Source organism: Oryx dammah, unplaced genomic scaffold (genome assembly GCF_014754425.2).
Source record: "Oryx dammah isolate SB20612 unplaced genomic scaffold, SCBI_Odam_1.1 HiC_scaffold_17, whole genome shotgun sequence".
NCBI lineage: Eukaryota > Metazoa > Chordata > Mammalia > Artiodactyla > Bovidae > Oryx > Oryx dammah.
Window position 1 is genome coordinate 59585621 of NW_024070201.1, and position 18199 is coordinate 59603819.

The 18199-nt window shown below is 36.5% G+C and overlaps 1 protein-coding gene across 2 annotated transcripts in view; it reads right to left on the minus strand.

Moving 5' to 3' along the window:
* The window catches only part of DCDC1 (doublecortin domain containing 1), a 438943-nt gene that overhangs the window by 198378 nt on the left and 222366 nt on the right, over positions 1-18199 (minus strand). For both annotated transcript variants that reach the window (XM_040258928.1, XM_040258929.1), the window contains 2 exons: positions 9446-9562; positions 6648-6766 (listed from right to left, as the gene is read on the minus strand). In XM_040258928.1, the coding sequence (XP_040114862.1) occupies positions 6648-6766; positions 9446-9562 (236 nt within the window). The remainder of the gene's footprint in view (positions 1-6647; positions 6767-9445; positions 9563-18199) is intronic.

Below are 18199 nucleotides of genomic sequence, written 5' to 3' on the forward strand. Positions count from 1 at the left end.
GGATACAGTATATCCCTGCATCTATTTATTCTTCTTTACTCTTACTCAGCAATGTTTTGTAGCTTTCAGTACACAAGTCTTGACATATTTTATCTGATTCATATTGAAGCATGTCATACTTTTGATGTTACTATAATTGGCATTTTAAAATTATAGCTTCTAAAGTTGCTTGTTGTTAGTGTACAGGAATATAAATAATATATATATATATATATGCATACAAGCTCTCAAACTTGCTAAACTCATTTATTAGTTGTAGAAATTGTTTGCAGTTTTCATAGAATTTTCTACATAGGTAATCATACCATTTGAAATTAAAGTCAGAAGAGATGGGAATACCAGACCACCTGACCTGCCTCTTGAGAAACCTGTATACAGGTCTGGAAGCAACAGTTAGAACTGGATATGGAACAACAGACTGCTTCCAAATAGGAAAAGGAGTACGTCAAGGCTGTATATTGTCACACTGCTTATTTAACTTACATGCAGAATATATCATGAGAAACGCTGGGCTGGAGGAAGCACGAGCTGGAATCAAGATTGCTGGGAGAAATATCAAAAGCCTCAGATATGCAGATGATACCACCCTTATGGCAGAAAGTGAAGAAGAACTGAAGAGCCTCTTGATGAAAGTGAAAGAAGAGTGTGAAAAAGTTGGCTTAAAGCTCAACATTCAGAAAACTAAGATCATGGCATCCAGACCTATCACTTCATGGGAAATAGATGGGGAAACAGTGGCTGACTTTATTTTTCTGGGCTCCAAAATCACTGCAGATGGTGATTGCAGCCATGAAATTAAGACACTTGCTCCTTGGATGGAAAGTTATGACCAACCTAGACAGCATATTAAAAAGCAGAGACATTACTCTGCCAACAAAGATCCATTTAATCAAGGCTCTGGTTTTTCCAGTGGTCATGTATGGATGTGAGTTGGACTATAAAGAAAGCCGAGCACCAAAGAATTGATGCTTTTCAACTGTGGTGTTGGAGAAGACTCTTGAGAGTCCCTTGGACTGCAAGGAGATCCAACCAGTCCATCCTAAAGGAGATTAGTCCTGAGTGTTCATTGGAGGGACTGATGTTGAAGCTGAAACTCCAATACTTTGGCCACCTGATGCAGAGAGCTGACTCATTTGAAAAGAACCTGATGCTGGGAAAGATTGAGGGCAGGAGGAGAGGGGGATGATAGAGGATGAGGTGGTTGGATGGTATCACCGACACAATGGACATGGGTTTGGGTGGACTCCAGGAGCTGGTGATGGACAGGGAGGCCTGGCGTGCTGTGGTTCATGGGGTCACAAAGAGTCGGACACGACTGAGCAACTGAATTGAACTGAACTTACTTCCTCAATTCATATCTGCTGCTGCTGCTGCTAAGTCACTTCAGTTGTGTCCGACTCTGTGTGACCCCATAGATGGCAGCCCATCAGGCTCCACCGTTCCTGGGATTCTCCAAGCAAGAAAACTGGAACGGGTTGCCATTTCCCTCTCCAATGCATGAAAGTGAAAAGTGAAAGTGAAATTGCTCAGTCGTGTCCGACTCTTAGCGACCCCATGGACTGCAGCCTACCAGCTCCTCCGTCCATGGGATTTTCCAGGCAAAAGTACTGGAGTGGGGTGCCATTGCTTTCTCCATCAATTCATATCTAGATGTCTTTTATTTCTTTTCCCTTTCTTATTATACTGGCTATTGTTTTCTATGCAATGCTGAATAGGTGAGAGTGGACAACCTTGCCTTGTTTTTGACTTTAAGAGGAAGCCCTAGTCTTTCATCATTAAATATGTCAGCTGTATGTTTTGTTGTAGATGCCCTTTGTCATATTGACAAAGTTCCCTTCTATTCAGTTTTCTGAACAGAAAACTTTCTATTAGGAAGGGATTCTGACCTTTGTTCAAAGCTTTTCCTATATCAGTTTGATGTTTGTGATTTTTTTCCTTTTCAGTCTGCCAATTGAGTGATTTACATTGATTGATTTTCAGCTTCATTCTCCTGGGATAAACACTGCTTGGTCATGATATATTGTCTTTTTTATTGTATTCAACTTGTTAAAATGTTAAGAATTTTTTGCATTTATGTTCACAAGGGATATTGGTCTATGATTTTCTTCTCCTGTAATGTCTCTCTGATTTCTGCTTTCAGAATAATATTGGCCTCACAGAATTAGCTAGGAAGTATTCCCTCTTCTATTTTCTATGTAAGGAAATGGAGACTTGGCATTATTTGAAAGAATTCCCAAGTGAAGCTAATGAAATTATCTGAATTTGAGGTTCTCTTTGTGGGAAAGTTTTTAACTAAAAATTTAATTTCTTTAAGAGATCCAGGACTATTCAGCTTACCTATTTCTTCTTGAGTAGACATTGGCAATTTGTGCCCTTGAAGAAACTGGTCTTTAATCATCACTGTTCCCTGGTGGCTTAGAGGGTAAAGCGGCTGCCTGCAATGCAGGAGACCCAGGTTCAATCCCTGAGTCGGGAAGATCCCCTGAAGAAGGAAATGGCAACTCACTCCAGTACTCTTGCCTGGAAAATCCCATGGACGGAGGAGCCTGGGAGGCTACAGTCCATGGGGTCACAAAGAGTCAGACATGACTGAGTGACTTCACTTTCTTTTTTTTTGTTCAAAATATTCCATGATCTCTTTAATAACTGTGATATCACCTCTCTCATCCCTGATATTGGTAATTTGTGTCCTATTCCTTAATTTCCTAAGCAGTCTGGCTAGAGGTTTATCAGTTTCTTTGATCTTTGAATTAAAAAAAAACAGCTTTTGATTTTGTTGATTTTTCTTTTTCCTATTTTCTATTTCATTGATTTCTATTCTAACTTTTATTATTTTCTGTCTTCTGATTACTTTTAGTTTGATTTGCTCTTCTTACTCTAGCTTCTCAAAATGGAAGCTGAGGTCACTGATTTGCTATCTTTATTCTTAGCTCAGTTGGTAAAGAATCCGCCTGTAATGCAGGAGACCCTGGTTTGATTCCTGGGTTGGGAAGATCTGCTGGAGAAGGGAAAGGCTACCCACTCCAGTATTCTGGCCTAGAGAATTCCATGGACTGTAGAGTCTATGGGTCACAAAGAGCTGGACACAACTGAGCAACTTTCACTTTCAGTTCTTTCCTTATATAGGTATTTACATAAATTTCCATCTAAGAACTTCTTGATCAGCATCCCACAGTTTTTAATATGTGTATTTTCATTTTCATTCAGTTCAAAAATACTTGCTAATTTCCATTTTGATTTCTTCTTTGGTTCTTGGGTCATTTAGAAATGTGTTACTTATGTCCAGATACTTGAGGGTTTTCCAGAAAGCTATCTACTATTATTTTTTTTTAAGTATGGTTGATTTACAGTGTTCCATCAACTTCTGATGTACAGCAAAGTGATTCAGTTATACATACACATATACTTTCTTTTTTATATTCTTTTCTATTACGGCTTATCACAGGATATTAAATAAAGTTCCCTGTGCTATACAGTAGGGCCTTGTTGTGAAATCTACCTGATTTCTAGTATAATTCTATTATGGCCAGAGAATCTTTTTTATAATATTTAAATTCTGTTAAATGTATTGAGACTTGTTTTATAGCTAGAATATACTCCATTTGATTTAATGTACTGTTCCTTTACATGAATATGTCTTCTGCTGTTCTTGGGTATGTTCTTCTATAAATATCAATTAGGTCAAGTTGATTGACAGTGTTGTGGTTGTTCCAGTCTTCTGTATCCTCACAGCTTCCTTCTCACATGTTCTATTCATTATTGAAATAGGATATTGTTTAACTTATAGGACATCCTTAACTTATCAGTCTACTTTCAGTTGATATCTTTGTTGTTATTTAGTTGCTAAGTCATGTTTGACTCTTTTGTGATCCATGGACTGTAGCCTGCCAGGCTTCTCTGACCATGCGATTTCCCAGGCAAGAATTTTGCAGTGGGTTGCCATTTCTTTTTCCAGAGGATCTTCCTGATCCAGAGATTGAACCTGCATCTCCTGCATTGCAGGTGGATTGTTACTGCTGAGCCACCAGATATCATACCACTTGACAAATACAGTATGAGAATCTTTCTTCCATTTCTCCTATTGGTATTTGTACTGTTAACTTCATATATTTTGCATCTATATGTTTTTCTCTCCATAATATATTACTGTTTTTTGCTTTAAACAAAAAATTATATTTTAAAGAGACTTAAATAAGAAATGAGATCTTTATATTGTCTATGTGGTTATTATCCCCAGTGCTTTTCATTTTCATCTGATGCCAATATTCTTCAGCTTGAAAGAATTCTTTAAACAATGTTTGTTCTCTGCTGGTGATAAATTCTTTCAGTTTCTGACTAATATCTGAATTTTTTTATTTTGCCTTAATATTTAAAAGATATTAATATTTTCATTGGGAAATGATTTCTACATTGATAGGTTGGGGTTTTTTTTGTTCTTTAAGCTTTTAAAGATATTCTTCCACTTTCTTCTCACCCTTATTGTTACCAACAAGAAATCTGCTGTCATTCTTATCTTTATTCCTTTTGTATATAATAAATATGCCTTTTCTGGATACTCTTAAGATTTTTCTCTTTATCACTAATTTTAAGGAATTTGATTATGATTTTTCTTAGTTTCTTTTCTTAGTGTTTCTTATGCTTAAAATCTGTTGAACTTCTTGGATGTGTGGTTGTAGTTTTCACAAAATTTTGAAATTTTTTGTCCTATATTTTTAGAAGACATCATTTTTTCCCAATATTTTTTTGTTCCCTGCTCTTCCCTTCAGAGAATCTGATTATTCTGAGATTAGGCCATCTGAAGCTTTTCACAACCAACAGTGCTCTGTTCATTTTTCTTCGATCCATATTTTGTCCTCTCTGGTTTTCACTATGAATAGTTTCTTTTGGTATCTAAGTTCACTAAAATTTTCTTCCACAATGTCTAATCTGCTATTAGACAAATTCAGCATATTTTCCAAGTCATACATTGAAGCCTTCATATCTAAAAATTTGATTTGAGTCTTTTTATATGTTCCGTGTCTCTATTAACATGTTCAATCTTTCCTCTAGCTACCTGAATATATGGAATACAATGATAACAACTGTTTTAATGACCTGTGTATTAATTCTATAATCTGTATCATTTCTAGGTCAGTTACAATTGACTGATTCTTCTCTTTATTATAACCCTGGACTAAGTGAGCTGAACCATCTCTGGCTCCATGTCCCATGGTTTGTACTTCTTCTTATTGCAACTTGATGCTTTGTGAGTTTCCAGTTTACAGCATTGATTCTGCCCCAGAAAACTTGTTAGCTACTCCATGTATAGCACCACATCAGCCTGGGACTTGCTTTAGCTTTGTTTGCTCCTTGGGAACTATGTGTTTAGGACTCTACCCACACTGGCCGGTTTGTGTGATAGCAAGCTACTGTCCCTCTCTTTCTTCTGCTTGAATGTTTCAATTAATGTACCCTACTCATTCTCTGAGGTATCTACTACCACACTTGGTACTCAATGGCAATTGTATGATTGGATTTTGACCTACAGACTAAGAGTTTTGTGGCTAAGAGTGAGTTATAAATTACAGTTGCTTGACTTTGCATTCCTCCTCAATCACTTAGATATGACCTTGAGTAACTGATTAAACTCTATATTTCAATCTCCCACCTGTAAGGATAGTAATGCTACCTACCTTATCAAGTGTTGTTAAGTTTAAATGTAAAAATACAGTATAAATGAATTAAAATAGTGTCTGGCTCAAAATTTTTGTTGTTGTTGTTGTTGTTAGAGTAAGTAAGTGTTGTTAGAGTAAATGTTACAGCTAGGATTTATACCTCAAAATCTGACTCTATAGATCATGTTTTTAAACCACTATGTAATATTCTAATACCTGTTGGACAGTATGCTTTGCATGTTAGAGAAAATTTCCCTTCTATATTTGTGGCTGAGCCAAACTTTCTTTGGTGCCTAAATGTCCTAGTTCTTGCTTTAGCCCTAAGCACATCCTAATTGTCTATCCATCCAGAGTAGTTGGCTAATAGCTTTCTAAGTCTTGAAATACAATAGGACTTGTTTTTATCAACACTAGGTAAAAGCAAAAGACAAGTGAAATAGAAAACAGATTTAGGAAACAATATTTCCAAGTGGTTGGAGATAAATCACCTTTCTTCCTTATTGCTAATTTTTCCTTCTAAATCTATTTTTAATTTTATCTTCCAAGTCAGAAAAAACAAACAAGAATGACACTTTTGGAGCCTTACTAGCCAGAATTTTTTTCTCTCCTTGATCTTTCCTTCATTTTTCAATATTTCATATTCAGAAGATGGAGAAAAGGTTAGGAATACACATAACACATTAAATTCTTAAATTAATAACCAAAATGGATACAAAGAAATGAGTTCCAATAATTACAGAGTAAAGCAGCAGCTTGTCTACAACAGATGTATACTGAAGGCAACTTTTCAGTTTTAAAAAATATCTAAGACACACTCTAATTAAGCGGCATATGTTTTCAAGCTTATTTTAGAAAAATTAATATTGATATTTTGAACACAAATTTAAAACATAATGAATATTCCATCTAAGCCAGAAAGCATGATCATCTGACTGCTCAGGAATCTTGAAATTAACATTTCTTTTTTTCAGGTACATAGCTCTTAAACATTACCTTTTCTGTAAGATTAATTTGTATCCTTGTAGTGATGTTCCATCAGTAGCCTTGACTCTGATTGGATGACCAATAGCTAGACAGCTTTGAGTTATTGCTTGGCTCAGGATCATTCCAGTCTTCCAATGAATAGAGAAGGGGGAGAAAGGTCTAAATAAGTTAAAAGAACCAGAAAATTCAACAATGTGTCACAAATAGTGAGGTCATTATGCCTGGATAAACTCGGATATTAACAGTTGCCGAAAGTGAAACACTACCCACAACTTAGCAGTCAGTGAGCCCTGCTTGGAATCAGTGATCTTCTGTTGGACAAGGGTGGCATTTTACAGTTCATCGCAAAATAAAACAGACCTTGATATCTTCATTTGTCCTTTTTTTCTGTGCATATTTCACAGTGTAGTGATTTGGGGTCCATTACGTGTCACTTGTTATAGTTATAACTACAGAGCTTACTAGAAATATGTATGCACAGAAAAAAATAAATAAATAAAGGCAGTGAACTGAAAAGACTGAAACAAATCCTTAACCTCTGGTACCAATTTAAAGTTTTATTCTGGGTCTAAGTACCATGGGTTAAACATTTTAAGGTGGTTTATGAACTACTTTCATTTTAAATGTTATGATTCTCTGATAAGGAAGTTGATTGAGAATATTGCTTGAATGAGCATTTAACAATTTTCTTACTTAGTAAATCGACACATTTTAAATAAGTGACAACCACTGAGGAATTTATTTACACATATTGAGGATTTATGGCATGGAAACTTCTCTGTTTTAACAGGTAAACTAATTTATTTTGGAAAAAAAAGGATAGAACTTTAAATCTTAGAAGATTTTCAAAATTGTTTTCCTTTTAACAAGTGACTTTTATTTCTCATGGTTTTGTTGTGTGAGAAAAAACTACCCAATGACTTAGGGGAAAGAGTATTTTTGTAAATTTTTGTTCTAATTAGCACTGAATGGAATCCTCATTTGAACATGTTTGTCTATAGAGAAAGGGAACTCCTTGGGGTGAGGAAAAAGAATCACCACTTATTAAGCACTTTCTGTATACCAGATAGTATGCTTCAACTTCACACATATTTTCTCAATCACCATAGCCACTATGCAAGACAAATGGGACTAACTTCATTTTATATATAAGAAAATTGTGGTTCAGTACAGCTAAGTAACTTTCCCAAGATCGCAGAAATGATTCTAATTCTGACCTAACTCCAAAACTCATATTCTTTGCAGCAAGCATTTAAATTCTTTCAGGAAAATTTTTAGATAAGTACAAGATTTTTGATATCATGAAGTTCTAGAAAGAGATGCCACAGAATTAGAGAATATAAGATCTGGAAAAATAATCTTCCATATCAACTGGTCCAACTCCGTTACCAGAAGACTAAGGCCCAGATATGGTATGTGACTTATTTGAGGTCACACTGGTATTCAGTGGTCATGCTAAAACTAAAATATTTCCATCAATGCTCATACATTGGTCAGATATAGAGAAGTGTTTTATATCGAAATGCAGTAAAATGGCATAAGTTTTGAAGTTAGAGAGACCAAGAATCTTTCCTCTGTCACCTACTAGCCTGAGTTTTTCAGCTGTATAATGAAAATTTGCATAATTTGTATGAGATTAAATGAGATAATAAATGTGTATACAATGTTTAACATATTTTTAACAAAATGGCAATATTATTTCTAAATCAGAAATAAAATACAGCATATTAATAAAAAGGACTAGTAGTTAAGAGAGTCTCCAGGTTGGAAGCAGATTTAAGAAATATCTAATCTCATTCTGCCTTTGTCAATGAAGTAGATAATATTTTTTAGTATCTTTGTGTCTCAATTACTCTAATTTTTGGTTTTAGCTCTCTGAAAAGCAAAATTAATAGTTAAGAGTAATTCAAAATTTCATTTGACAAAATAATTTCAATCTCTCCTATCCCCTAAACTAAGTAGCAACATACTGGCCTGAGTGACTCTGCACTCACTGAAAGTGAAGTCGCTCAGTCGTGTCTGACTCTTTGCGACTCCATGGACTGTAGCCAATAAGGCTCCTCAGTCCATGGAATTCTCCAGGCAAGAGTACTGAAGTGGACTGCCATTTCCTTCTCCATGGAAGTGCTAGGAAGATGCAAAAATAGTCTACAAGGAGGAGACAAAGGGAGGCAGTAGAAGGGTAGAAACAAGCTGCATCATCTCTTTCCAGTCATAAATATTTGGTGGCAATCATAAAATGTATTTCAATAGTAAAAGGGAAGGGGAGAGAAATTATATATTCTCAACTTAAATCTGATTCAATAATGTAAGAATAAAGTTTAAAAATAATGCCAAGACATAGGTTTTGTGTTAAGCATTGTTCACATTTTATACTCAGAGATTTCTTTTAAAACTAAGAGTTTTAAAACTAAAACTAAAACTGGAGTATGGTCTTACTCTATCACTATATCGTACTGATTCACCAGGCTCTGTGAACCTCAACAATAAAGACTAAGGAGTGAAAGCAACTGATATTCAGACAAATCTCAGGAAAATGGTGAGCCTGAGGACTATAGCAAGACTCTATGCCAGTTTAAATAACATTCTGGAGTACTAACTAATCAGCCCATCTAAAAGTGAGTTGAATGTTCATGTCAGCATCCTCTGCACTAGACAAACAAGAGGAGATCACAGATGCACAAGAGTCAACAACTGCAGTGCTTTCAGTTGCAAGCTTATATGAGGGAGAGTGTCAGGAAATGGAGCAGCAAAGTGAGCCAGTGAGCCCAGGAAGTGACTCAGAGAGAGCGGACATTCGTGGATACCTTTGTGATCAGCCACAGGGTCGATGGCACTATCTGGCTCCCATTCCTCTCTTTACTGCTTGAGAAACTCCGCTTTACGATGGAAACAGAGGCATGAAGGACAAGACTGGGGTCCACCTACACCATGAAAAGAAACAAGGTTTTAACTCATAGTCTGAAAGTCAAACTTCCTCAGCATAGTTACCCAAAATAGATTAATCTTGAACATGTTTCTCATTGAGAAGGTCTCTTTTGAAACAGTAGTGCCCAATCCCACTTACTCAATTAAATCAATATTTGTTGAATACCAGCTCTGATACGGAAGGCCCTAGACTGTGTGATATGGACTATTATAAAGCATTTTCCTGCCTTAAATAAATTTACATGCATAGAGGCAATAACATACACACATGGGCATACATGCACACACATGCACAATTTCATGTTAAGCTCCATTTAGATGATTAAATACTGCTATAGGATGCAAAGGATGGTGGTCTCATTTCTACAGGAGCAAAAAAAAGTGAAACATCTTGAAAGAGGTAACATCTGGACCAGGTCTTGAAGGATGGAAGCAGTTCGACAAGAATAATGAAGGAAAAAAGGGCATTCCAAATAAAAGCAATTAGTATAATCAATATATCTTAGGATTTAACAGAAGACTCAAAAGTTAACTTTGGCCAAACTTAGAAGGGGTCAAGTGTAATGCTATGGAACTAGGTGTCAGTGGGGTTTTCTAGGAGGAGTGACTGTATAACAGAAGATTTTACAAAGGCTGATCTGGCAAATGCAAACATAATGGATTGCAATAAGGAGAGATCAAAGGCAGGGAGAACAGTTGAGAGTTTGTATAACTTCATAAGAATTAAGGGATAGGAGCAGCACTAGTGATAAAGAACCCACCTGCCAATCCAGGAGACGTAAGAGATGTGGATTAGATCCCTGGCTCGGGAAGATCCCTGCGGAAGGATATGGCAACCCACTCTGGTATTTTTGCCTAGAGAATCCCGTGGACATGGAAGCCTGGTGGGCTACAGTCCATGGTGTCGAAAAGAGACAAACATGACGGAAGAGATTAGCCTGTTGAGATTTCAGTGATTGTTGCCAGAATGGAAGAGAGGGGGTCAACTGGGGAGATACTGCCTCTATGTCCCATGTGTTTATAAGATGACAAACACCAAAAGTATTGTGCACCTTCTAACATTTCTCACTTAGACTTGATTATCAGTTTAAATGAACAGTCATTCATGTCATCTGTCAGGATTCTACTTCTTCATATCTGTTGCTGCTGTTGTTCCCTCATTCAGTCCCGTTCGTCTCTGTGCGACCCCACAGACTGCAACTCGCCAAGTTTTCCTGTCTTTCACCATCTCCTGGAGCTTGCTCAAATTCATGTCGATTGAGTCAGTGATGCCATGCAACCATCTCATCCTCTGTTGTCCCCTTCTCCTCCTGCCTTCAATCTTTCCCAGCATCAGGGTCTTTTCCAATGAGTCAGTTCATTGCATCAGGTGGCCAAAGTACTGGAGTTTCAGCTTCAGCATTAGCCCATTCAATGAATATTCAGGACTGATTTTCTTTAGGATTGACTGGTTTGATCTCCTTGCAGTCCAAAAAACTCTCAGGAGTCTTCTCCAGCACCACAGTTCATAAGCATCAGTTCTTTGGTGCTCAGTCTTCTTTACGGTCCAACTCTCACATCCATACATGACTACTGGAAAAACCACAGCTTTGATTATATGGACCTTTGTCAGCAAAGTAATGTCTCTGCTTTTTACTATGCTGTCTAGGTTAGTCATAGCTTTTCTTCCAAGGAGCAAGCATCTTTTAATTTCGCGGCTGCAGTCACCGTCTGCAGTGATTTTGGAGCCCAAGAAAATAAAGTTTGTTTTCCCATCTATTTGCCACGAAGTAATGGGACCAGAGGTCATGATCTTAGTCTTTTGAATGTTGAGTTTTGAATCAGCTTTTTCATTCTCCTCTTTCACTTTCAGTTAGAGGCTCTTTATTTCCTCTTTACTTTCTGCCATAAGGGTGGTGTCATCTGCATATCTGAGCTTATTGATGTTTTTCCCAGCAATCTTGATTCCAGTTTGTGCTTCATCCAGTCCAGCATTTCACATGACGTACTCTGCATATAAGTTAGATGAGAAGGGTGACAATATACAGCCTTGACATACTCTTTTACCAGTTTTGAACCAGTCCATTGTTCCATGTTCCATATCTTGTTCTAACTGTTGCTTCTTGACCTGCATACAGATTTCTCAGGAGGCAGATAAGGCGATCTGGTACTCCCAACTCTAAGAATTTCCCACAGTTTGTTGTGATCCACACAGTCAGATGCTTTAGCGTAGTCAATGAAGCAGAAGTAGATGTTTTTCTGGCATTCTCTTACTTTTTCTATGATCCAGTGGATGTTGGCAATTTGATCTCTGGTTCCTCTGCCTTTTGTAAAACCAGCTTGAACATCTGGAAGTTCATGGTTCAGGTACTGTTGAAGCATAGCTTGGAGAATATTGAGCATTACTTTGCTAGTGTGTGAGATGAGTGCAATGGTGCGGTAGTTTCAGCATTCTTTGGCATTGCCTTTCTTTGGGATTGGAATGAAAACTGACCTTTTCTAGTCCTGTGGTCACGGCTGAGTTTTCCAAAATTTCTTGTGTATTGAGTGCATCATCTTTTAGGATTTGAAATAGTGCAACTGGAATTCCATTACCTCCACTAGCTTTGTTTGTAGTGATTCCTAAGGCCCACTTGACTTCGGACTCCAGGATGTCTGGCTCTAGGTGAGTGATCACACCATCATGGTTATCTGGGTCATGAAGATCTTTTTTGTATAGTTCTTCTGTGTATTCTTGCCACCTCTTCTTAATATCTTCTGCTTCTGTTAGGTCCATACCATTTCTGTCCTTTATTGTGCCCATCTTTGCATGAAATGTTCTCTTGGTATCTCTATTTTCTTGAAGAGATCTCTAGTCTTTCCCATTCTACTGTTTTCCTCTATTTCTTTGCATTGTTCACTTAGGAAGGCTTTCTTATCTCTTCTTTCTATTCTTTAGAATTCTGCATCAGATGGGTATCTTTCCTTTTCTCCTTTGCCTTTTCTCATTCTTCATATTTAATAAACTTTACCTCCTACCTTATAAAATCACTTTCCCTGAAAAAGCATGCTAACTCTAAGTACTAATATTTATTTGTATGGGGTTATGAGAATATATCAATTTATGCTTTAAACTTAGTAAATAATATTGCTTCAGTAACAATTTAAATAATTTTCTAATATTGAAATGTCTATTCTAACTCTTCGCTAACACTAGACTTTGAGTAACAAATGATTTTTTAAAAAACAAAAGTTAAATGATAATTTAAAAGGTGATGTTTTACAAGTGTGAACAGGCAATAACAAAAGGGTATGGCTAATACATTTGATAATTATTCTATGATGGACAAAAATGTCATATGACTCATATACATGAAAATAAAAATTTAAAAATACAGTAACCCCACCACATAAGCAGGTTTGACTTACAGTTCTTTGATAATTTATTCCCCAGTTAGCCAGTAGTGACTGGATTCTAGATGGGAATTTCTCACAGTTTCTGAACAATGATAAACTATATTCTACTAATCCATTCCCCACAGGACTCAGCATTTAAAGTAGCACTCTTAGTCAACTTCCTAACTCCAAGTTGCCATCACACTCAGAACTCTCCTCTGCAACTGGGAAGAAGATTGTTTTGACTGGAATTAGTCAGACAGAAGAACCGTACTGCCAACTGCTTCTTTGTATAGCACCTGCTGCCAGTGCCTAAATTCTTGTTATCTGCACAACATGGTTTAATCTTTTAACAGTTGGCTTATTGGTGAAGAGCGAAGGGGTCCTTTGTGTCTGTCTTGGGTTGGCACCCAGTATTAACACCATGCTGTTCTCTAAGAGATGTTTTGCTGGACAGTTCCCAAGTGATTCTACATAGACAAGACAGAGCCAGGCCCACTAACTCAGCTTCATTTAATGTTATTTTTTTTAAAGTCCTGCCAAGTCGGGGTTCTAATACACTTAAAATTGACAATGGCCATTAAATTCTCTTCATGATGTCACCTACTTTTTTCTTTTTAATTTAATCTGATAGCTTAGCTTTAGATGAAATGTTTAGGAAGGTGGGGGAGATAAATTTTGAAATTCAGAAAAGTTCTCTGACAACCTACAACATAATATGCCGTATGTGTCTCTATATGTGAGTGTGTGAGTGTGTACATGTGCACATGTGCATGCATGAGCATGTGTATGACAGCATTTATGTTGACATAGGTCTTCAAATATATACCATAACATTTAATTAGAAAACCTTTTAAAGTCTTGTTGAGAATCAAAAAAAAAAAAAAAAGAAATTTTCTTTTATTCTTTTGAATACCTACATACATAGCTTCCTTTAAGTGACCATTATGATTTTGCTTTTCTGAATAAACTGTGGTGATACAGATGATGCCAGTGATAAAAAAATGAGGCATATATGTCCTGGGCCAGTTAAAATTTCTTGTTTAGTTTTCTTTCCCCAAACTACCAATGTAAGTGGAGTAGACTTCAAAATTCCTGTGCAATTTCAAAATAATAAGGTCTCTTCCTGCAGATCTACTGAGGAACAAATGTAAGATGATGAAATTTTTTGTGAAAAAAGGAGCTTATAGGCCACAATCTTCATTCTAAAAATATTTTTACTTTAGATAGAATTTTATAAGATTTTTACTTTTGATAGTAATTTGAGGACCAAGTTGGGTGGGGGGGTGGGGCTCAGATGGTAAAGAATCTGCCTACAATGCAGGAGACCTAGGTTTGATCCCTGGTTTGGGAAGATCCCCTGGAGGAGAAAACGGCAACCCACTCCACTCCTTACCAGGACAATCGCATGGACAGAGAATCCCAGCAGGCTACAGTCCAAGGAATTGCAAAGAGTTGGACATGACTGAGTGACTAACACTTTAACATTAAATAATTTACTATACAAATTAAAATCACATCTACAAGAAATGTTCTAAAATCTCTTTCCTCATCCCCTTAATATTCATGCTTATTGTTTTCATTCTCTAAATCTATAAGCTGATCTATCCACCTACCTCTAAGACCAAGAACTGGAAAAACTGAAAAGCAGAAAATATTGGTGAGCACATGATTATGCTATGGTGCTGGAGAAGACTCTTGAGAGGCCCTTGGACTTAAGGAGATTAAACCAGTCAATCTTGAAGGAAATCAGTCTTGACTATACACTGGAAGGACTGATGCTGAAGCTGAAGCTCCAGTACTTTGGCCACCTGATGGGAAGAGCCGACTCATTTGAAAAGACCCTGCTGCTGGGAAAGACTGAGGGCAGGAGGAGAAGGGGGTGACAGAGGATGAGATGGTTGGATGGCATCATCGACTCAAACTCCAGGAGATAGTAAAAGACAGGGAAGCCTGGCTTGCTGCAGTCCATGGGTTGTAAAGAGTTGGACATGACTGAGCAATTAGACAACAACAACATAATTATGCAACTGAACAACCAAAATATCTAGTATTTAGGTGTGCAGTCCTCAATAGATTCCAGCTATAGGTCTAAAAATAAGGAAGGGATTTGGAATTTCATTTAAAGCCTAGTATCTCATTCTAAGGGCAATAAATTCAAAATTTCATTTTCTCCAGTATAAATTATCGAGAAAATATTATTTCTTGATGACTTGCTCTCCAAAGAAATAGGACAGTAAAGAATTGTCTGCCTTTTCCTAGCCTCTTTTTTGACATATAGAATAAAATATTCTTCTAGCATCCATGATTGTTGAATTTACAAGTAAACTTATAACAAACGTGCCATAATTCTAAAATCATAACTTGGTGTTTTGCTTACTGTTTCTATACTAGTAACTGTTTCTAATGTTCTGCTGATGTCTGATGATACCAAAAGGCTAGGATCAAAATCAGTTTCCTTGTCTTTTTGACAAAATATAAGACCTGCCAAACGCTGGAGTGTATTTTTCTGTTATGTTTTCCCATAAATAAGCTGCTATTCTCGTGAATATTTTTTTATTAACTACCATGAAGTTTGTATCTCATCCATTTCATGGAAACATATAAGCGTATTGCCCTTAAACTAGTGCCATCAAAAAGTGTTGCCAACTTAAGTAACAATAGAACTGTTGAAAGATGTTTTCACCTGAATTCTCCATGTGTAGTAGATTCCAAATCTTTTTTTGAAATGGATAAAAGAGCAACAGGTTGTAATTGTCAGGGTTATATCTGCTTTCCACATTACTAATATGGATTACATGTTCCAAATTTTTCTCTGTTGGAAAGGTTTTACTTGTCAATACGAGATTTAAAAGAACAGTTGGGGTTGGGCACTGATACCTCTATCTCAAGCCAATTTGAAAACGTATGCAGCAAGAATATCGGCTTTTGCCTCCCTCCTCTCTATCCCTGTTGTAATCCTCTTAGTGTTCTCCTTTACTGTGATGAGCATCAAGATTCTACAATAAAATGCCCTCTAGATACCCATGACCTCTGCCTGAATCTCTCTTAAAAGTGCTCCTTTTCAAGTTATTAAATTGCTATTTCCAATGCACTGATCACCTCTGTATATAACTGGAGACATTTTTCTGAAAGGATTTCAAAGGTTTCACAGCTAAGGGAAACTTTCTTTGAAAGTGTCTCTTTACTATCCAGTTTATCACTATTTTGACTGAGCTGAAATTTTATTCAAAACCAATTTCTTCTTCTAAAAATACAGTAGTGTACAAACTTGTCAGATGAGGTCTTTTCTCACTCTCACTAAATCATTAAAACAAATTAATAGTGATAAAATAACTGTTGGTTTTTATTCTCTCATTTTTCAATATTACAAAATATAGTTTTCTTTCAAAGTTCTACTTGGGCTTAAAATCAAAGAGAGAGGCCTTTCTGGTTCTTTTCCTCTGACAATTCCTCTTCACTATCCTTTTTTCCCCCCTCAGGTTTGACCTCGTTTCTATTGAATGAGTTAATTAACTAGAGAATTCAGTTCCACTCAGCTAACTCTGAGCACCTAGATACTATAGCAGAGACAATAATGATCAGAATGCTCTTTGCTTCTAATAATTTCTAATCTGCAAGGCAGGGGTAGGGGGATAAGATAAAGATCTCCCAAGATATCTTCCTAACACAGGATCAAATCACATCTGTCTCTGCTTGAGTGTTTCCAGTGGCTCTGTGTTTTCTACAGAACAACATCCATTTGAATTAAGATCCTTTATGATATGATACCAACAATTTCAGTGGAATCTACCATTCTGTTCTACTCTAACGTGAGCTAAAATATGTCCAAACTTGGAACAATGATTGACTTCAAATCATCAAAAAATATTGCAAGAGGAACAGAACAGAGTCAATGTCATTATAAAGGGTACAGAATGGATGCAACAGGGGTATCAAGGTCAGAAACATCATATCTGGTTCGGGGGTGGGGTTGCAGTAAAGAAAGATTTTATGAAGCAGGCACAAATCAGATAAGGCTAGAATGATGAGCAGGGTTTCAATAAGCATTTATTGAATGCCAACTATATGCCAGTACCATGCTAGGATATGGCATAATGGTGACAGAGAAGGTGGGGGGTGGTGATAAAGAAAGAAAGGTTGCATTCCAGGCAGAGGGATTCATGTGGGCATAATAACAGAAATCATGGACTCAGAAAACAACAAATGAACAATTTAGCTTGGCTAACACACAAAGAACATATTGAGAATAGTGAGCCTTGAAAGAGATTATGGCTAAATTTAAAACATCATTCATGAAAACGTATTGTGCAACTGCTCTATATCTAAGACTTTGTTCCAGCACTCATGAACACAAAGATGAGTAAGACATAAAATCTGTGTCCAAAGAATTATCAGTTTAGTGGAAGAGAAAGACACAAAAGCAAGTGTCTTTACCAAAACACAAACTCTAAGAACAATTTCCAAAGAGTTCTGGGGTCACAAAATAACTTGAAGTTAAATTTCTCTGGAGGATCCAAGAAGGCTTCATAGACAAAGAAGAAATTGAAGAAAGCCTCAAAAAGTTAAGAATAGTAATGGCAGGATTGTAACCTAGCAAAAACATGGAATGGCACAAGTAAACCAAAGCGCCATTTACTAGCTCCGACTGTAGGGTCAGGGTACACAAAGATCAAGAAACGGAGAGGATTGAAAAGACAAGTTGAGAGTGGGGGAAGACTGGAGATGAATCATGGAGATTAATGAAGGCCAGATGATGATATGAATAATAGGCAATGGTTAGGCATATAAGTTTTTGAGCATGAAAATAAAGCCACAGCAAAAAAAAAAAAAAAAAAGAAAAGCTAAAAAAGAATGCCAATAGGATCAGAGAATTATGGCAAATAAACCTTAATGTCACTGAATATAAAATACAAAATGCATTAAATCCTGGTGCACCATTCAACTTACATTTATTTTCTAAATTTCCTCAGAAACAGGACTAGAAATAATTGTTTATTTTACTCTAGCTTTACAATTATACAACTTAGCTTCACACATACCTTGAAACAACTAATATTTTTGGTATAAATTTTGGCATAAAAGACTGAATGAGCAACATGGAGAAATTGAAAAACAGCAGGTTGGGACAATGTGTCTTTTGCATTATCTCTTGCAAAGAAAGGGCCCAAACTAGTTAACAAGAAGCCCCACTTTCTCTGAGCATCTTTGTCTTTGTGAGTACTTTTTGGTTTTGATTTCATGAATTCAAAAACTAAAGCTTATGCAGCTGAAATGAA